This window comes from Crocuta crocuta, unplaced genomic scaffold, assembly GCF_008692635.1.
Source record: "Crocuta crocuta isolate KB4526 unplaced genomic scaffold, BGI_CrCroc_1.0 scaffold323, whole genome shotgun sequence".
Lineage (NCBI taxonomy): Eukaryota > Metazoa > Chordata > Mammalia > Carnivora > Hyaenidae > Crocuta > Crocuta crocuta.
In genome coordinates this window covers 3,015,223-3,036,331 of record NW_027536465.1, presented here as the reverse complement: position 1 = coordinate 3,036,331, position 21,109 = coordinate 3,015,223, and the positions used below count along the sequence as shown (strand labels likewise).

The following is a 21,109-nucleotide window of genomic DNA, read 5'->3' as shown; positions in this document are numbered from 1 at the left end:
TGACTTGCTTCTAGTCTGATCATCAGCCTGGGTCCGTCTGTGGCTGCCGGGTGGGGGGTGGGGCAGGGGGAGCCAGGATACAGCAAAGCAGGTGGGATGTCACTTTTATGATGACATTATGTGAGATCATCATTCTGTCTTTCCAGTAGACTCTTCGTATAGACCTTCCCTTGCTCACTCTGATGAGGCAAGGTGACCCGCGGAGGCGCCCAAAGAGTGAAGAACAAGGGGGTGGTCTCCAGTCACTAGCCAGCAAGGAACGGAGCCCCCCAGTCTGACAACCCACAAGGAACTGAATCCTGTTCAGGATTCAACAACCTGTGATTTGGGAAGCGGACCCTTCTCCGGTCGAAATTCAGATGAGACCACGTCCCTGGCAGACACCCTGGCCGTGGCTTTGTGAGAGACATGAAAACAGAGGACCAGCTGAGCCGAGCCTGGATGGCTGTCCCACAAAAGCCACGAGAGAACACATGTGAGCCATGTCAGGTCACTAAATTTACACTCATTTGTCACCAGCAATAGAAACTACTACAGGGTAGAAACCCACTTGAAAATTATACCAAGACCCACGTTGCTGCCTCTGCTCTTCTCCATTCGGGGCTGTTCCAGTTCCCTGCAGGGCCATTTCCTGCCCAGGCCACGTGAGCCACTGACAAGGAGGAAATTGACTACCTACGAACCTCCATCCTTACAATAAGGCTTGTGTTGGGGCGCCTGGGTGGCTTAGTCGGTTGGGAGTCCGACTTTCGCTTGGGTCATGATCTCGCGGTTCGTGGGTTCGAGCCCCACGTCGGGCTCTGTGCTGTCAGCTCAGAGCCTGGAGCCTGTTTCAGTCTGTGACTCCCTCTCTCTCTGACCCTCCCCTGCTCACGCTGTCTCTCTCTCTCTCCTAGAAATAAATTAAAAAACATTTAAAAAAAAACAATAAGGCTTGTGTTTCTATAGTTCTCCACGTTTCTCTCACTGCTTTGAGATACATGAGCTTTTAAAAATTATTACCCTCCCTTGCACTATCCCTACAGCCACAGTTCCGAAGGTTTAAGTGGTCAGCACAGCTTCATATAACCAATAGTGACACTATGAAGAGACCAGGGCCTGAGTCACAGAAGGCTCTTGTCTCAGGAGACCATTGCCCCGGGTCAGGCTCTGTGCACACACCCCTCCCCCACCTGGTTCCTGCCTCTTGGTTAGAGCATAAGGTGGACCCTCTGTGATGGCCGCAGCCTCGGAAAAGTCCCCACGGGAACTCTCAGGAGGGAAAGTGGACCCCCCCCCCCAGGAACCTTCTGTTCTGCCTGAGGTCTGATCATCTGCCAGGGCCTGTCCGTGGCTGCCGGGTGGGGAGGGGAAGCCGGGTAATCAGTGTGCCACACTGGCCTGGTGGAAAGATTAGACAAAGGTGTTTGCTTTGCCATTAGCCCAGCCTGGCACTTGGCTTTGAGGGGCACCAGGAACTGCATCACGAACGCCGGGCAGCCCCTGCCAAGAGCACAGGTGTTCAGAAATGTTCCGCGAACGTATCAAATCAAGCAATGGAACGAAATCTAAAGAACCCGATCGTGGTTAAGACTCAAAAGGAGCACTTAAGCATGATAAGTGTTATCGAGCTGTTGTGATAGGGCTTTGGGACGGCTATTCCCCTAGGGGCTTTCAATCTTCCGACAACGCCTGGCCACACACTGCCCCTCCCCAGTACCAGAACCTGTGGAGTTTCTCTAGGGAAGGGCACAGGTTTTAAAATTAAGTCCATAATAGCATTTTTTTGGCCCAAGTATACAAATAGTGCATGTCTCTTGCAGATTACTTAGAAGCAGACAAACATCTTAAAGCGATTTAACCCCCACCCAGAACTGTCCACCATTAATGTTGCAAATGAATCAATTTCTTTCTTACAAATATACTGTCAGCTATGAGACAGGCTGTTTTGCAGCCTGCTTTAAAAAAAAAAAACCCTAAATGTTCAAGTACTCACCAGGTGCTTTCTTATAAGTTTACACCCTCATCGGAGAAACTTTTCTTGAAGCCTAAGGTGGCCACGGAAAGGTGCAGGTCACAGGGAAGGGCTTGATAAAGCAAACAAACTGATGTAATCATGACCCAGAGCCAAGAAACAGAACATTACAAGTACCCGAGTTCCCTCAGGCTCCCTTCCAGATGCAAACCCTCCCCAAACACCATGTGTAATCACTGCTCTAACTTTAAACAGCAGAGATTAACTTGGCCTGTTTTTGTACTTTAGGGAAACAGCACCGTGTAACAGGCAGGCTCTGTGTCCAGCCCCTTTGCTCAAGATTTTGTTTGTAAGATTCACCCTGTATTGTGTGCAGATGCAAATCAGCTCTTTTCTTTTAAAAAATGTATTTTTTTAAAGTTTATTTTTTGAAAGATCAAGCGGGGGAGCCGCAGAGAGAGAGGGAGACACAGAATCCAAAGCAGGCTCCAGGCTCTGAGCTGTCAGCACAGAGCCCGACGCAGGGCTCGAACCCACAAACTGTGAGATCATGAACTGAACTGAAGTCGGATGTTTAACCGACTGAGCCACCCAGGCGCCCCCACAAATCAGCTATTTTCACTGCTGCATGTTGTGCCGTTGTGTAAATACACATTTTATTGGCCTTTTCTCTGGTTGCTGGCCATTTGGGGCAGCTTCCCTAGTGGGGTGCTTGGGTTCAATGGTGCTACCAGCATCCTGTGCATGCCTTTTGGCGAATCTATATGTGCATTTCTGTCGGGCGGGGACCCAGAGTGGACTTGCTAGATCATAAAGAGGTTGCAGAATTTTGCGCTCCCACCGGCAGTGGGTGAGAGTCCCAGCTGCCCTGCATCCTGCTCGACACTTGGTATGTCTGCCGTTTAATGGTAGTCACCCTGGTGGGCGTAAGGAGGTACCTTCTTGTGGTTTTAATGTGCATTTCCTGGTGAATAGTACCATGGAGCACCTTTTCATGTGCTTACTGGCCCCTTGCATGTCTTCTTTGAGGAAGTGCCTGCTCAAGTCTTTTGCTCATTAAAAAACATTTCGGTTGAGGGGGTCTGGGGGGCTCAGTCGGTTTAGCGACCAACTCGTGATTTCAGCTCAGGTTGTGATCTCACGGTTCATGGGATCGAGCCCTGCCTGCATTAGGCTCTGCACTGACAGCGTGAAGCCTGCTTGTGATTCCCTCTCTCCTTCCCCCTCTTGTGCTCTCTCTCTCTCAAAATACATAAATAAATGTTAAAAAAAAAAAAAAGAAAAAGCAGGTAGTCCCTTCATTCTGGCCTTGGATGCTCCTTATCCATTAAAGAAAGTGAATTTCTAATTGGGTTTGGTTTGCAGACCTCTGAGGGCTGGCAGACAGCACATGGGAGAGAAGACGCTTGTCCCAACACGGTCCTTCTCCCTGGGGCAGGTGAGTCAAAGCCCCTTCCACCCAGACCAGACCCTGGGACAAGGAAGAAGCTCAGTGCCAGGGACAGTAAGGCATAGACGCCTGTGAGATGATGACAGTTAATGGGTATTAAGGCAGGTGCACTGTGGGAATTAAGTCTCATTTGAACAACTCTATGAGTTAGGTCCCCCTCCTCTTCCTCTCCTACTGGTAGGATGTGGAGAGGTTCAGTAACTGCTCAAAGTTACACAGGTCACTTAGCTGGTGGAAGGGGGCAGGGCTGGGGTTCAAACCCAGGCTGTCTGGATCCTGAGCCCACACCAGTAAGCATTTACTGCTGCTTTCCCAGGAAGATGCTCACAACAGGCCCCCACCCAATTTCGAGCTTCCCTGGGGCCCAGCCGGGGTGGAGAGGGAGTTCTGCTCAGGCACGTGGAGTTGCTGACCACGGATAAGGCGACATACAGGTAGTGAGCTCTGCTCCACAGGAGGTATGCAAGCAGAAGCTAGGATACCACCCAGCCGCTGGTGCAGAATAGACATTCCATACAGATGAATTAAGCGAACAGATATGTGAATGAGGAAGTGAGTTGCAACCGGACAGCAGGAGCCCGCTGACCTTCAGGGGCCAGGAGCACAGGGACCCTGACAGCCCCAGCTGTGTGGCCTTCGAGCAGCAAGGGCCTTGGACACCGTGGTCCAAGCTCTCGAGGACAGTCTCCTGGGATTTAGGGACATGCTCACGCGGAGTCCCGGGAGGGAAAGAGCGTGGTCCGGAGTTTCCACCCCTGCTTTGGGTACAATGCAAGGGAAGGGCTTGGGGGGAGGCAGACAGTTGGAATTGGGCAGGGCGAGGGTTAACCGGAGGCAGACAAGGAAATGTTTGGAATCTGGGGAGTGGGCTGGCAGAGGACGGGGTATTAACCAGGGTATGGAAAATTCTCGGGAACTGGAGCATAACCAAGGAGTTGGCCTGAAGTCCCTCAGCGGAGATGAAGGGATTCTCAGGAAGCCCCTCTGCCCCGTCACAGCCCCTGATCCTCTACCGGGTGCATCCCCTGAGCTGGGCCTGCCCCCGGCAGCGGAGACTCACTGGAGCTGGTGGCCTGGCGTGAACTCCTGCTGGGGACAGAGGTCAAGGTCGCTGATAATGAGTCCCGCCCCACAGGGCCCCCGCTCTTTTATCCTCCGAAATGTCTCATTACTCCTTGGCAAACACGCTTCTGGACCTGATCCTCTGTGCCTTTCCTGACCTGATTGAGGCCCTGTTCCTTCTGGCGGTGACCTGGGTCCTGGCTTCTGACCTGTGACTTTATCATGTTTGGTTATAGGGGCGGGAGCTGGGGAAATGGCCGGAGGGTATTTAAAACCCTTGACCTGGGCCTCGGGCTACAGAGGAGAAAAGCCATTCTAGAAGGAGCTGGGGCTCCGGCCACAGGGCCTGCAGNGAGAATGCAAGCGGAAGCCTTTGCCATCTTTCTACACCCTTTTATTGCTTTGCATCACCCGCCTTGGCCTGGTTCCCCAGCACCCAGATCCGCCACGAGTCCTTTGCCTGGTCCATCTCTTCATTCACCCCTTCGTCCCACGTGCTGGGCAGCAGGCCTGCCAGAAACAAATTAGCCGTGAATTTTGCCCTCATTGGATTCACATCTGAGTGGGAGGAATAAGATCTATGCTTAATCACTGAAGTAACAGGCAGAAAATGATTGTAATAGTTAACTAGAGCCAGGATACTGAAGAGAGAGGAGAGGCTAGAAGTCATTTAGAAAAAGGAGCTCACTTCCAGGGAACATCTGGGAGTTCATCATGGAGGAGGTGGCTTTGGAGCTGTCTTTTTTGTGTGTGTGTTTATTTTTGAGAGAGAGAGAGTGAGCAGGGGAGGTACAGGGAAAGAGGGAGACACAGAATCGGAAGCAGGCTCCAGGCTCTGAGCTGTCAGCACAGAGTCCGACACAGGGCTTGAACCCACAAACCACCAGATCATGACCTGAGCCAAAGTCTGATGCTTAACTAACTGAGCCACTCAGGCAAACCTACATTTGAGCTGTCTTAGAGTAGTGTAAGGTCTGCTTCCCCTTCCCAGGGGGAATCAACTTTTTAAAAAATGTTTATTTCTATATTTTTGAGAGAGAGAGAGAGAGAGAGAGAGAACCCCAAGCAGGCTCTATGCTGTCAGTGCAGAGACTGATACAGGGCTCGATCCCATGAATCTCGAGATCGTGATCTGAGTGGAAATCAAGAGCTGGGCGTTTAACCGACTGAGCCACCCAGGCATCCAGGGGGAGTCAACTGTTACAGGGATTTGAAACCTGCACAGAGTAGATGCTGGGTGATGGGTCAGCGCCCTGACAGACCCCCCTGGAATGAGCATTAGGTCGCTGGGAGAGGTGGAGGCGTCTTCGGAGCCGGCTGGGGGCTGGGAAGTCACCCTGCTGGTGTGCCAGCTCAGCCTGTGTGATGGGCGGTGGGCCGCCCGCCTCTTCTCTCTGTCCTGTGCTGGCTCAGGTAAGGCACCTTCCCTTCCCCTGCAGTCTTGTGCTCTCCTGTCCTCAGCACCAAGCATCAACCCCTGCTTACATTTTGAAACCTTTTCTTTTGAAAATATTTCAAACGTACAGAAAAATTGCCAGACTCATACAGCAAGTTTCTGTATATACTTCGCCCGGCTACAGCCCTTACTGACCTCTCAGCCTATTTACCTCCTCCCTCTCTCTCTCCCTACACACACACACACACACACACACACACACACACACACACACACAGAGCATTATTTTGCTTGAATAATTTGAGTCAGCTGCAGACATCATGACCCTTTACTCCTAAATCTTGAGTGTGTGCCTCCCGGGACAAAAGACATTTGCTTAGGTAACCACAGTACAATGATCATATTCAGGACACTTAGCAGTGACACGATACTATTCTCTGATACACAGGACGTATTCAGATTTCATCAGCTGTCCCAAGATTGTCCCTTTCAGTGATTTTGTTTTTCCCTGACCCAGGATTCAATCCAGGATCGTGCATTAGTTTTGGTTGCCTGATCCCTTCACTCCCCTTCAGTCCGGAATGGCTGCTTAGCCTGCCTTTTGTTGTTTGTGACTTTGACAGTTTTTGAAGAGTACCGGCTGGTTTTGCAGAATGTACCTGGATTTGGGTTTGTCTGATGTATTCTTACTTTGAGATTCAGGTTATGGTTTTTTGTGTGTTTTTGTTTGTTTTCGTGTTTTGTTTTGTTTTGTTTTGTTTTGTTTTTACCAGGAATGTCACAGGAGGTACTCTGGGTGCTAATCTCTCCCTCAATACGTGTTGGTGACTTTGGTTACTTGGTGAAGATGGCACCTGTGAGGCTCAATCGGTTAAGCCTCTGACTCATAGTTTCGGCTCCGGTCACAATCTCACAGTTTGTGGGTTTGAGCCCCGCATCGGGCTCCGCACTAGCAGTCCAGACCCTGCTTGGGATTCTCTCTCTCTCTCTCTCTCTCTGCCCATCACCCCCTCCCCAAAAATAAATAAATAAACTGGAAAAAAAAAAAAAGGCGGCACCTGCTGACCAGATTGTCCACTGTGGCTCTCAAGCTGGGATGACTAAGGTATTCTGTGGGGAGGTGCTTTGGGACTGTAAATATGCTCTTCCCCGTGAGACCTTCACCTGGGTTGAAGCATCCCATGAGGATTTGTGTCCGAATCAATTATTAAAGCGAGGGCTGCAAGGTGGTAATTTTCTTTTACATTTTTCAATCAGCAGTCTATGGTGAGGGATAGCCGTTCCATTCGTTATCTGTTTTTATTCATCAGTATGGACTCATAGATTCTTGTTTTATTCAGTGACTTATAATCTGTTATTATTCTTATGGTTCACGCCTCGCTGGACCTGGGTTTGGCCCCTAGGAACCCCTTTCAGCTGATGCTTGTATTCTTTTGACACATCCTAGCATTTTTTTGGTGTTTATCTATGAAATGGGCTGACTTAGTCCCCCTCCCCCCTTTTCATATATTGACGTCCTAACCCCAGAATCCCCGAATGGGACTATTTGGAGACAGTTTCCTTAGACAGATGGTTAAGATAAAATGAGGTCATATGGGTGGCCCTAATCCAACCTGACCGGTCTCCTTCTAAGAAGAGATTAGGACACAGGCACACACAGAGGAAAGACCATGTGAAGACACCAGAGGAAGGCGGCCACCTAAAAGCCATGGACAGAGGCCTCAGAACAGACCACCCTGGCGACAACACCTTGACCTCAGACTTCCGGCCTCCAGAACTGGGGGAAAATGAATTTCCGTTGTGTAAGCCGTTCAGTCCAGGAACGTGTTACAGTGGCCCAAGGAAACGGATCACAACTGGTCAAGTCCACGCTTCTGGCTTTTGCAGAGCCCCGGATGCAGTGTTTTCTCAACGTTTGATTGACATAATGTTCACCTCCAGAATATGTAAGGAGCATCTATTCCGCCCCAGGCCCTAACTTAGGCACCGAGGAATCTATCAAGGAACAAGACAGTTCCGTGAACAAATCACTCCCTCACGAATTTTCCCTGCAGGGAAGGTGACAGACAATCCCAAGAGGCATAGACAAATTGTGTAGTGTGTGAAACGGTGATGGTGGAGAGAAGAGAGAAGTGAAAGCATGCAGGGGACAAGGGCACAGAGGGTGTCGGTGAAGGTTGACATTTTCTTTTATTTTTTAAATGTTGATTTTTTTTTGAGAGAGTGAGCAGGGGAGGGGCAGAGAGAGAGGGAGAGAGAGGATCCAAAGCAGGCTCTGTGCTGTCAGAGCCCGATGTGGGGCTCAAACTCACTAACTGTGAGATCATGGCCTGAGCCAAAGTCTGACCCTCAACCAACGGGGCCCCTCAGGAGCCGGTCTTTATGTGCCACTTTCAAACTTTTATTAACAAAACTTCCCTGGGAAAATATTTATAGCTAATAAATAATTTTTAGCTAAATATATATAGTTGGGATCTCCTTATCAAAGTCTTAGCAGGTCTAAAGGTGGGAGAGTTAGTATGACTGGGGTTTCATGTTGCCAAATAGCGATATTCAAGTAGCTGGAACCAAGCGGCAGGCAATGGGGAAGAGGAGGTGGAGAGTGTGTGCAATTCCTCTCTTGGCCACTAGGTGTCAGCACGTCACGGTCTGTTCCGGGTTGGCTTTTTCTACGAGAATGGACTTGGGGCAGTGTGCAGCCCCAGCAGAGGTATCATCTCTCTGTTGGCAGCGTTTCTCTTTCCTAGACTAATGCCTAGCTTTCCTCCCAATCTTAGTTTAAGGACAAAGCTCTAAAAAGATGGCATCAATTTACACTCTCACAATAAGTGTTCAAGAGCTATCTTTTCCCTTTTTCTCTTTATTCTCTCTCCGCAAAGGCTATACATCCCTTCCGTGCACAATCCATAGAGGATGAAGCAGGGGGTTGTGGGGGGTGGATTTTTGCTTTGAAGATCAGGATTTATGCCCCTGTTGGTGGCACAGGCTACACATACAGAGGCTCAAGGAAAGTTTGGTTCATTGAAAGACACCTTGGGGCGCCTGGGCGGCTCAGTCGGTGAAGCTTCCGACCTCGGCTCAGGTCATGATCTCATGGTTCGTGGGTTCAAGCCCTATATCGGGCTCTGTGCTGACAGCTCAGTGCCTGGACCCTGCTTCAGATGCTGTGTCTCCCTCTCTCTCTGCCCCTCCCCCATTTGTGCTCTGTGTCTCTCAAAAATAAATAAATGTTAAAAAAAAAGACACCAGCTCCGGCCTTGAGCTTAGGCTCATTTAGGGGAGCAAAGCCCCTTTACAGGTGATGGAAAGATCACTGATCCCGCACAGGTCTCCCACCGTGGAGGCAGCAGTGTGCGCTAGAGGGCAGCACTTACTAATTCATCTCTTCATTTATTCAGCGTGTATTTCCTGATGGCCTACTATGTGCCTGTCACTGGGAGTTGGAGCCAGAAGTTCAGAGACACCCCCCCCTTATCTGTACAATGGGCACAACATACCCTGCCTTGCAGGAGGGTCATGGGGGAGACAGTGAGATAGCATATTCTTGCTCTTAATGGTGGTTTCTGTCCAACAGAGAAGTTCCATGAAGACTCACTTGGAAAATGAGTTTTACAAACTGTCCACTTGAGTCTCCATTAAGCCCATTTCTGGGTTTTTATTGTTTGTTTAAAAATAATACCGGGGCGCCTGGGTGGCTCGGTCAGTTAAGCATCCAACTCTTGATTTGGACTCAAATCATGATCACGGGTTCATGAGTTCGAGCCCCACATGGGGCTCTGTGCTGACAGTGTGGAGCCTGCTTGGGATTCTCTCTCTCACCCTCTCTCTCTCCGCACCTCCCCCACTCATACTCTTTCTCTCTCTCTCTCTCAAAATAAATAAATAAAATTTAAAAAATAAAAACAAGTAAAAGCAATATGAATTCTGGTCTCACCTTTTCCTCTGCATTCCCTTATGCTTTCCCCATGTGATCATAATCTTATTCCCTCGCAAAGGGTCTAGGACATAACAGTGGGCACACAGTGCATCTCACACAGCTGGTAACTGCAGGGTTTGGGGCTACGTTTCAGGCTGGGTGGCAATGCCAGCCCCTCCCCCCCAACTTTCCCTGGCTCATGGAAGAGAAAGCCTGTCACTCCTCTGGCTTCCTACTAACACTTTGGTTGTTTTTGCCACCTGGCACTCACAGGTGGGTGTTATCATTTGTCTCTTTCTCCTTGTCGAACAGTGGGTTCCTAATCCAGCCCTTTTTTAAAAAGATGTTTATTTATTTATTCATGAGACAGAGAGAGAGAAAGAGAGTGAGAGTGTGTGTGTGCACTCGCTAGAGTGGGGCAGAGGCAGAGAGGGAGAGAGAGAATCCCAAGCTGATATCGCGAAGCCCAGTGCAGGGCTTGATCTCATGAACCATGAGATCATGAGATCATGACCTGAGCAGAAATCAAGAGTCAGACATTTAACTGACCGACCAGACCACCCAGGCGCCCTGCTAATCCAGCCTTCTATCCCAGGGTCCCGCCACGGTGCCTGGCACATCGTAGGTGCTCAGTAAATATGTGGCAAAGGAAAAGATACCGAAAGAAGAAATGCCACTTTCTGTGCTGTTTGTCCCTTAGGAATAATGACAGTACCATGCATAGGGATAGGATGTCGTTTTCTACGTTATTACTCCTTTTGTCTGGGCCTCCCTCCCTCTGCCTTTTGATCCTCCTGCCCTGTCTTGGGCCTCTGCCTGGGGGAGGGGGGTCTCCAGGTGGCAAGAAGTGATGCCCCCACCCCCCACTTCCCAAACCAAGGCAGCTCAAACCAAATGGTTTTATAGCTGTACCCCCCTGGAGGACACTCAGGATAGCAGGCTCTGGAAGGCTGAAGGCTTTGTGCACTCTAGGTCCCCTTTTACATGAGCGTCTGTCTCCCTAAAGAGGTCTTAGAGGCCAAGGGAGGGGTCCTGTTGGGCTTCTGAGGGGTGGGGAGGGCTCAGGGGTCCACGTGGGTCTGCCACTTGGGAAGCCGGACTGGAGAGGACCTCGTAGGTGGCAGAGAGTTGGTGGCTGGGGTCCTTTGCCCGCTTCGCTATAGGAGGCCCCGATGGAAGCATCTTAGTTTAAAGGGCCTCATTCAGAACACTCCCCACCCCCCACCTGCCCCTGGCGCAGAAGGTCACTGCCAGGTCGTCCTTTGCAACCGAAAGAATAGAATCTATTTTTACTATCCTTTAACATCCCTCTGAACGAGGAGAGGGCGGATATTGGCGGCGTGCGTCGTCATCGCTTCTGTCTAGAAACGCACCCCTGCCACTTCTTTTAGGGACCGCTCTCCGGCTGCTCAAGCTACGTGGTCCTATAAGACACTGTCAATCACACCCAGGGCACAGATGAGGCCACGTGACCAAGTCGAGCCAATCATGCCCGGGCCACAGTGATTGGTCCAGGGCTGGACACATGACCTGAGGTGGACCAATCAGAGCCTTCCCTGGTACCAGGCTGTTCTGTAAGGTTTCTCCCTTTCTGTTTGGAGACCTTAAGGCTGGGAAGTCGTGAGTCCGACCGCCCCCACCCAGGTCCTTCAGCTCAGGTTGAAGACTGAAAGAAACTTGTCAGAAGAAGAGACTCAAAGATGAAAGAAGGGAAACAGGGAGGGAGAGAAACAATGAGCTGATGGCCTTTGATTTCTTGGGTCACCGAGACCTCGACCTGCTCTGGTCCTTGAATCCTGGGGTCCCCAGTAGCCTTGCGGCTGGAGATGGGGCCGTCTCACTGGTGGTCCAGGCTGGATTCTGGAGTCCTGCTTGATTCGGATTCCTGCACACACACCCTCTCCCGCCCCCCACCCCCGACCCAAAGAGAGGCACTCATTCATATTAGCACCGTGGAAAATGAGGTCTTTTATTCTCCACTGAGAGCAGGGCTTTGCATAGCAGAAGACACAGTTCAAGCTAGCCCCTGGGCAGGAATGCCCTGAGTGTGTCTGTGTGTGTGTGTGTGCATGTGTGTGAGAGAGAGAGAGCATGCACGCCCACGTCTGGGGTGGGCATGGTTGCTTCCTGGAGCAGCCCCAGCATTCACACTGCCGGAGCCATGCCGATCCTGTTGTTTGCTCGATCGAAGACGGTGAAATACAACCTCAGGAAGACATCACCCAGGATCCAGGAGTCTGCGGTGAGCAAGCTGCCTCTGAGACTGTCAAAGCTGCTGAAGCAGGTGCTGTCAGGACCCTGGAGGAGTCGGAAACGCTCACCAGGCAGCCCGAGCCCCCGCTTGCAGCCACCTTCAACAGCCAGAGCCTCTGCGCTGGATTCCCTTCGTCTCCTGTGAGCCAAGTGGCTCTTTGAGCAGCGGCAGAGGTGGGGTGCCCGCGCAGGAACCAGAACTGTCTGCGGTTCTCCCAGGCTGCCGGTTCTGATTCGCTCCGGCTGTTCCCTCCGCAAAGAATGCCTTTCCTTCTCCCCTCACCCCCACCGGCTCTTAAACCTGAGCTCAGCCCCTCCAGGCAGCCTTCCTAGGGACCCGAGGCGGGCCTTCTCTGGCCGCTCAGGAGCATCTGCAATGACGCGGCTTGGCCTCCAGGGGGCCTTTCCTCCGGGCTGCTACCCGACGTTCCTCCAAGTCCCGGATCTGCGGACCTGCCGGGGTTGTGGGCTCCTTACCTCCTGGATGTAGGCACTCGCTGGCACTGGGTAGTCGATGCCGTTGATGGTGAAGACGATGTCAGACAGAGTGTTGCTGGCATCGCAGTCAATTAGGTACTGTCAGAGAAAGCGAGAGAGAGAGAGAGAGAGAGAGAGAGAGAGAGGTTGGCCCAGCTGATTCTTCTACATATAGAAAGCCCGAGAGCCACCCTGCGGCAATGACCCTTCACCTCGCCGCTGTGGGACTGGTTGGCACCGATGATCTTCTGGATGTCTAGGACAACGTCAGGTGGGCCAATCAGCAACGAGGTTCCGGTATCAATAATGGCCTGGCAGCCACCATTGCAAGCAATAACCTCCCCGTTCATGGAGATGCTGAGAGACAGGGGGATAAAGCAGGTTTGAGGATCACCTTGCGGGCTTCCTTCACTACCACCCTCTCCAGCAGTCCTCTCCAGAACAGCCCTCAGCTCACGCCTGCCAGCTGTTGCCCTGTGTTCTGACCTACCAACCTTCTGTGACTTCCTTCACTTCTTGAACGGACCAAACTCTCTTGTGCCTCAGGGCCTTTGCACATGCTGGTACCCCTTTCTAGAAGCACCCCCACTCCCTTTGGCTAATTCTCCTCCTCCTCCTGGTTCCAGCATCATTGTCACGTTTTTAGGGGCGTCTTACCCCCACACTCAGTCAGGTCTCCTCTCTTGGTCATCTTGGCATACTTTCCCTCGTTTTGGGCATGTATCAAAGGGGTAAATCGTTATTTGTGTGACTTGTTTCCTATACATCTGCCCTGTTAGATGGTGAGCTCTGAAGGAGCAAGGTCTATCCTCAGTGCCTCCCTCGAGGGACCAGCACACAGCAGATGTCCAATATGTTTGTTGAATGAATGAATAAGTGAGTGAGGGACAATGAGAGGCCTGTATTCGGTGTGGGGCTCATGATGGGGCCCCCACAGTGAAGATGGAGGTTCTCCGGGGCAGCACGTGCTCAGAATGAGAGGAAGGGAGCCGCAGGAGGCTCTCCACCAGCCCCCAGCATGTGTGTGCAATGGCCGGGCAATGCCTGAGCTACCCTGGGGCGGGACAGGGGCTATGGAAGCTTCCAAAGGACATTTTAAGTGTTTGTCTGCTGGCATCACATAGAATCCCATCAGTCATTGCCTCCCTGTTCTCGGGCTGATTCCCAGCGTCCTGATGCTCGCTGTCAGGGCCTCTGCCCTACAGTGTGCCCAGGATAGTGGGGGGGGGGGGAGAAGGGGAGGAGCTTTGTGTGATTTGCTCTCAGGCCTCCGGAATGGAGCTGGCCTCTCTCTAATGCTGGGGAGCTTCTCCCTAGCAGGACCGACCATCTTGGTTTGCTCAGGATGTCCCCTGTTTTCAAACTGACAGTCCCAAGCTCTTAGGGACCCCATTGATCCCAGATGAAGCAGGGCAGTTGGCTGCCTGACCAGGACCCTGTTCAGATTGGTGGAGTTCTCTCCGATCCCCTTTCTACCTTAGCCTCCCCCACAGCAGGCGGGTGTAGACCTTCACCTGCTGCTTCTTCCCAGAGAGAGTTCGGCTCCCATGTCACGCACGGGCGTCACTCAGGGCAGCCGTCATGCAGCCGGGCCTACCTGTCCATAGATAACTGCCAGTAGAGCTGTTTGGACACCGGTGCCCAGTTGAGGTCTCCGTTATAGTAGGAGTGGTCCACGCCGCCGAACATCACCACGCTGCCCTCCTCCTCCTTTCTGGGAGGGAGAGGAGGGGCTCATCATGAATGGAAATTAACCGGGGGCGGGGGGTGGGGATGCTCTTCTCAAGCTCAGCAACACCCAGGGCACTGCCTAAGGGCTCACTTGTCTACACCTCACAAAGCCCCATGGCATAGGCTCTCCTCTGCTCTCCCTTTTACAGACAGGGAGGTCGAGGCACGGGGAGGTTGAAGCCCGACTGATGAAATGGTGAAGCTGGGTTCGAACCTGGACAGTCTGGCTCCGGGGCTGGCTCTGACCATCCCCTCTGCAGACCCCCTTTAGTGATCAGAGCGCCCGGAAATGCAGTCGGAGGACACGCTGGCCAGAGAGGTCTGGCCAGCGGTCTTTCAGAAAAGCTGAGTGTTCAGGCGCACACAGGGTGTGGCCACAGGGCCCCATGCTCGGCAAGGCCCCGCATCCCTGCCGTCCCTGTCTTGAAATTCCTAATCCTTGTCAAACAGCACGTTTGCATTTTGCACTGTTCCTGCAAGTTATGCAGCAGGTCCTGGGAGCACCCAAAAAATGTTAGTGAGGGAGGAAACTTCTCTGCCGATCCCTCTCCTTCCTTCCATAACAAGTCTTGCAGTTTCTTCCTCCAGCGTATACACCCTGACTCCTGCCCTGTTCTCCCTCTTCCCTCTACCTCCCCGGACCAAGCTGCCACCCTCTCTCTAAAGAGGCGGCTGCAGCCTCTTCCCCGGACTCCCTGCCTCCGCCCCACGGCATCATTCCCAGGGTGAGCTTCCAAAAATGTACATTGGATCATGTCTCCTCCTTGCCTAACCCCCACCCCCAGAGGTCTCCGCTCCCTCTTAGAGCAAAACCCCAGGGGAGCCAAGGGGCGCCCGGGTGGCTCAGTTGGTTAAGTGTCCAACTTTGGCTCAGGTCATTCACGATCTTGAGGTTGGGGGGTTCAAGCCCTGCGTCGGGCTCTGTGCTGACAGCTCAGAGCCTGGAGCCTGCTTCGGATTTTGCGTCTTCCTTTCTCTCTGCCCCTTCCCAACTTGTGCACTGTCTCTCTCTCTCAAAAATAAAGAAATATGATGGGGCGCCTGGGTGGCTTAGTCGGTTAAGCGTCCGACTTTCGCTTAGGTCAAGATCTCATGGTTCGTGGGTTCGTGGCCCGTGTCGGGGTCTGTGCTGACTGCCAGCTCAGAGCCTGGAGCCTGTTTCAGTCTGTGACTCCCTCTCTCTCTGACCCTCCCCTGCTCATGCTGTCTCTCTCTCTCTCTCCTAGAAATAAATAAAAAAATTAAAAAAAAAAACAACAACTAAAACCCAGGGGAGCCTGGCCCCCGCCTCTCTGCCAGAATTCCTTCCCATCCCCTCCACCCCCGGGGCTCTGGCCACACCGGCCCCCTTGCTGGTCCTCGGGTCTCCCTCTGCCTGGAACTTGCCCCCCGGGTCTGGCCCTCTCCCATCACAGAGGTCTCAGCTCAGAGACGCCTTTGCTGTAGCCCATCTGCAACCATGCTCATCACTGTCTGTTCTACCACCTTGTTTCGTTGCTGCCCTGGAACCAATGACTATCCGGAGGTGCCTTTTCCCTTTCTTTATGTACTTATTTCTTGGCAACCTCCTTCGCCAGCCCATAGCAGGTGCTCCATCGAATGAATCTTCTCCTTTGACTGAGTCTCGTATTCCTGAGGCTCAGAGGGGTTTGGCAGCTCTGTTTTAGTTTAGGTATAGAGCTGGGGTTTGAACTCAGGCCCCTCTTAGAGTGCACAGCCTCCACCACACTCTCTGCTTCCTACACACATCTGCGGGTCAAACTCCACCTTGGGTGGAGAAGACAGTTTGTCGACAAGGTCTTTCTCTAGTCTGGGCTTCCCCCCTGTCCCTGCCCTCCCCTAGACCCTCAAGTGGCCACGGGACTTCAGCTTTTCCTGCTACTGAGGCCGGAGCCTGGAGATCTGCTGATGGCTTGACTACCCACCATGGGGGAGAATCCTACAGGCTGAGATCGAGTCCTGCCGTTGCGAGCACCTGCCTGGGCAACCGTATGCAAAGCTCCTCTCGGGGCCTTGGTGTCCCCATCTGTCACACGAGGCACTTGGACTGCAGGGGTCAGCCGCGTTCTCTCGTCAAGGGCCAGATGATCATTATTGTAGACTTTGCAGGCCACGTGGTGTCTATTGTGACCGTTCAGCACTGCCCTTGTTGAGCAATGGCAGCCACGGACAAGGTGGAAACAAATGAGCCTGGTTGTGTGCCAATAAAACTTTATTTACAAAAACAAGTGGCGGGCCACATACAGCCCCCAGGCCATAGTGTGCTGACCCCCGGACTAGGCTGTCTCTCAAGAAACTTTAGGATCAAGTTGTCTATGATTTTTCATGTAACTCAAAGCATGTGACAGCTGATTTGGACAAAAGGCTTGTCCAGCCAGGACTTACTTGTTCAAGTAGAAGGCAAAGACCTCCTGAGAAATGAGACCCTGTTTCCACAAGTTGTCGAAGACGGGGATGGTCCCTCTGAGGCTGAGGCTGGGGTAGGCCAGGCCCAGGATGCCGTCGAAAACTGCGTATTCCATGAACCTGCCAGGCTCCTGCAGGCTCAGGCCGAACGCCTGGGCCACGTCGACGAGGCCCCCGAACTGTGGGAGAAGAGGGTGTTATGGGGGAAAGGTTTGGCACGTGGGGCCAGGCTGGGTGGATGTGGGCAGGGAGGAAAAGGGGCGGCTGTGCCCTGGGCGGACCTCGGATGGTTAGGACCCGCCAGAGCAGAGATGCGGGCTCCGTTTGCGTGGCGCTGTGCATTTTAACCAACACCTGCCCCTCTGGGACATCGCGCCTTTTTCACAGGTAGGGACCCTGAGACGCGAGTGGGACCAAATCGTTCCCACTTGAGGACAAAAGGAACAGAGAGGAGGGCAGACTTCTTATTGACCTTTCTGTGCTGTGACGACAGAAATGATGTGAATTCATTGCAACTCATTGTGGATTTTGTGTCCAACCAAGGGGAGAAGGCTATTATACTATGAAGCCGTTGGGGCTCCTGTGTAAATTCTGCCTGGGAAATATGCACGCACGTATATGTGTGTGTGTGTGTGTGTGTGTGTGTGTGTGTGTGTTCAGGTGCTTATCAGATTCTCAAAGGCCCCCAAGGGTAAGAACCCATTTCTCAGGACTCTCCCACTTCTGCAACCCCTGCTTTTTTGGCCTGGGAGCCCGGAGCACTCGGCTGCACCCAGAGCCCCCCTTTCAGTTCGCCTTCCCCCCCCCGCCCCCGCCGTGTGAGCCCTGCTCTGCTTCCCAGCTCTGACACTGCTTACCGGGTGCCTGACCTTGGGAAAGGGACTCCCTCCCCCCGTGCCTCAGTTTCCCCTCTGTGTCACGGCAGTAACAGTGCCTGCCGTGTAAGGTTGGTACAGGATCAAACAAGGTATGACAAGGAACGCCCCCAGCACCGTGCCTGGCACAGTCCGAGAATATAAAAGTGGCCGGGTTTTCCCCGCCTCTCCCTGTCCCCAGCAAAACGAGCCTGGGGCTAACCAAGGGGAAAGGAGCCGCACATCCGCGCCCCTAAGCCCCTCCAGCGCGATGACCCGTTTTCTCGGTTAGCTAGTCTCGAAGTCTCTGTGCCAGCAGGGGTACTGGCTGTCTAGGGCACAGCCCCGCAGGGCAGGCAGTGGCTACCTGGGGGACTTTGGGAAAGACAGGTGCTCCCGCCCGACCCTAAGCGAGTCCTCTGATCGCTCATCGCCCTCCCCCTCCCCCCGGCCAGCTGGCCTCAGCGTCCGGTTCCCACGTTACCCGGACGGTGTCGTAGGCGAGAAATCCTGACATCATGCCAGAGCCGTACTGGAGGTGGATGGACCGGTCCGAGATGCGGCAGGTGGAGGACCGCACAGGGTTGAAGACGTTGTGAGTAGCTGCAGACACAGGAGCCAAGTGTCCGTCAGTCTGCCAAGGACGGAGGACGGGGTGGTGGGGGCACGAGCCGGAAGGCTGCACTCACCGCAGGCAGGGCTAGAGCAGTAGATGGAGGGCACCCACAGGTCAGACGAGCCCGTGTCAAAGATGACCTTGAACTCCTGCGGGGGCGTTCCGATGCTGATGATGCCAACGTAGGCCAGCTGCAGGGGCCGGGAAGGGGGGGGGGGTTTAAGGCAGGCCGGGCTGCCCTGGTCCTCCCTGACTCCCAGGGTGCCTGCCTCCTTTGGGTGCCCCGTGTCTCCTGAAATCATCTTACAGGCCAGTGCCTCCGTTTGAAAAGCTCTTCAGTGTCCTCTGTAGCTCACTAAATCCTTTCCAGCCTTCAAGGCCGTGCTTGAGTGTTTCCTCCTCCAGGCAGCCCTCCTAGGTCACCCCAGGCCACTTTCTCTAAACTCAAGATGTATAATAGCAATACCATGCACTTGGCCCTTTAACTTGACATTCATTTACTTTTTTGTCTGTCTTCCAGGCTGGGCTACACATCCTTGGAGAAGAGACAGTAACCCTCTGTCAACAAGAACCTCCCATACTGGAGGCGCTCAATAAGTTTTTTACTGGTGTCATTCTAGAGACGGAACTTCCTCTGCCTGGGGAGTCAGACTTGGTTCACAGGGGGCTTTGTCATTTGATCAGACAGGACTCACCCTTCAACTATAGCTCAGTGATTTGCTTAGTTCAGAAACAACAAAAGCCCCCAAGCCAAGGGCTGTGGTTCACAGGTGCCCAGTGACGTACTGCTGGCACTGAAATGGATGGTTCCACTGGCCAAGCCACCTGGTCAGTGCCAGACCCGGTCACCACCGACCAAGTGTCGAGGTCATGAGTGCCTTCTCTTTTGTGAATGGGGTCCCTGTTCCCGGGCGTTTCTGTCTGTGGGAGCCCTGGCCCCGGCCCACCCCCACTCACACCTCCAGATGAGCCCCAGCACTTGGCCAGAGCCCCGGTAGGTCCCCCCACTGCACTCACATCCAGGTAGTTCCTCATGGGCACAAAATGTGTCGCCGAGTCCGGATCTGCGGAGTCATCAGACTTGTAGGCCAGGTTGTAGGGATGGCTCTCCAGGTAATCTTTCAGCTTGTCTTTCTCCCTGAGGTTTTCTCGCATGGACTTGACCCTTGTCAGAGGGATTCTGGAAGCCAGCGTGGGGGAAGAGAAACCGATGAGAGACGGCAGTGGCTTGCCCCGTGTTCGTTAAAGCTTAACTGCCACATCTTAACGCTGCCCATCAGGCTCCTGTGTATTTTCCAAGCATTTTTATGATGTCATCTCATTATCAGGACAGGCCACCCAACCCAACTGGAAGACCATGGCAATAAACTTGGGTTTGAATACAGATTCTGTTGTGTAATCTGGGGTAAGTCATATGGCCTTTCTGTGCCTCAGTTTCCCCACCTGCAAAAAGGTGGAATGATGATAATCCCCCCCACATAGAACGTTTTGGGCGTTAAGCAAAAGGATGGCTATCATGCACCCGACTGCTAGGAGGTCTCGACAGTGGCAGCCATCTGTCATCTTACTGCGTCTCTGTCAAAGCAGCCCTGATGGGGGAGGTGGAGTGGAAAACATCATCATCGTTTTACAGGGAGTTTGTGACATGGCTATGGTCACGCTGCTTGTTAGAGGCACAATTGGGCCTGCAAGGATCCTTCTTGATCTTTTTCCGGGGCTCAGCCAGAAGACAGGGGTTACGCAGGAAGTGAGGAGTTGGGGAAGAAATTAGGGAAATGAAGCGGGTAGAGAAACAAGAAAGACTCAAAATAGAAAAAAACAAAATACCGTGTTTTGCATTCACAGAGACATCCAAAGAGGCAGAGACAAATAAGAGAGACATATACATATGGAAAAGGAGAGAGAGCAGAGAGAAGACCTAGAAACAAATGCAGGAGAAATGCTATAGACAGAACCGTGCCTACAGTTGCACAGGTTGTGCACTGAGCAATCCAAGGAGCGCCATTCACATCGCTCATATGACTGGCACCCCCTGGAGTCGTACAACCCTGCAGGCCTGCTCCAAGACACCTGGGGCTCCAAAGTGCAAATGGTAAGCTTCTGGTCAATAAAGGGAGACTTGAACTTTAAGACAGTCTGGGAATGATTAGGTTCTCTTCTTTACCCATGGATGGGCAGGAGAATAAGAGGGCAAGAAAGAGCCCAGAAAGAGAGCTGATGCCACCTGACGTCCCTATACTTACGTGACTAGGCACTCTGAGAGGGCCACCAGCCCGAGGATTCCAAGCCACTTCATGCCTTCTCCTTGGGTTCTGAGCGTGCAATGGCCAGCAAGAGTTGCTTGTTATATATGCCTTCTCCTTGGGTTCTGAGCGTGCAATGGCCAGCAAGAGTTGCTTGTTATATATGCTCTGACCTGTCCCAGTTGTCCCCTTAAGGGCCACTAAGTGGACCTGATAAGAAATACAAACCTCCCGATAAGATCTTTATCCCATCAGTGTTTGTGAACAGGAGATTTAGAAAATGTACAGAATACAGAGATTTCTGGTGTAATCTCTTCCTTGGGGCTTGGCTGGAAAGAAAGAAAGAAAGAAAAAAGCCCAAACCACAAGATCTAACAAGGAGTGGAGACTCTTGCCGCTTGGAGATAAAGGTGCTGCTAATATGCGATAAAAACAAGCGCCAGGTGTTAACGCTTGACTTTTCTGATTTCTGCAGTTTCCCCAGGGGTTCTTGAGGTATGCATCGCTATCCTCATGTGGAGAGGCGATCACTAGGGGGTCAAATGTCACTGTGAAGACACTGAGGACAGCGCACTGGCATACAGGTGACTTGAGGTGATGGGATGGCACAGACCAAGGGCACGTAAGATGTCGCTCGGCTCCAGAGATTAGGCGAGAGCACTAGAATGATTTGCACCATTAAAAAAATGTTTTTAATGTTTATTTATTTTCGAGAGAGAGAGAAAGACAAAGCATGAGCAGCAGAGGGGCA

The 21,109-nt window shown here is 52.5% G+C and overlaps 1 protein-coding gene across 1 annotated transcript; it reads right to left on the bottom strand.

The window, feature by feature from the left end:
* Positions 1–11,726: 11,726 nt before the first annotated feature.
* Positions 11,727–20,504, bottom strand: LOC144218783 (pepsin F-like). Its single transcript, XM_077748753.1, has 9 exons — positions 20,359–20,504; positions 19,133–19,295; positions 18,189–18,306; positions 17,984–18,102; positions 16,625–16,824; positions 14,106–14,222; positions 12,721–12,865; positions 12,509–12,607; positions 11,727–12,076 (listed from the first exon to the last, which is right to left on the bottom strand). The coding sequence occupies exons 1-9, from the start codon at positions 20,409–20,411 to the stop codon at positions 11,924–11,926; spliced, it is 1,167 nt and encodes a 388-aa protein (XP_077604879.1). The 5' UTR covers positions 20,412–20,504; the 3' UTR covers positions 11,727–11,923.
* Between the last annotated feature and the right edge of the window lie 605 nt (positions 20,505–21,109).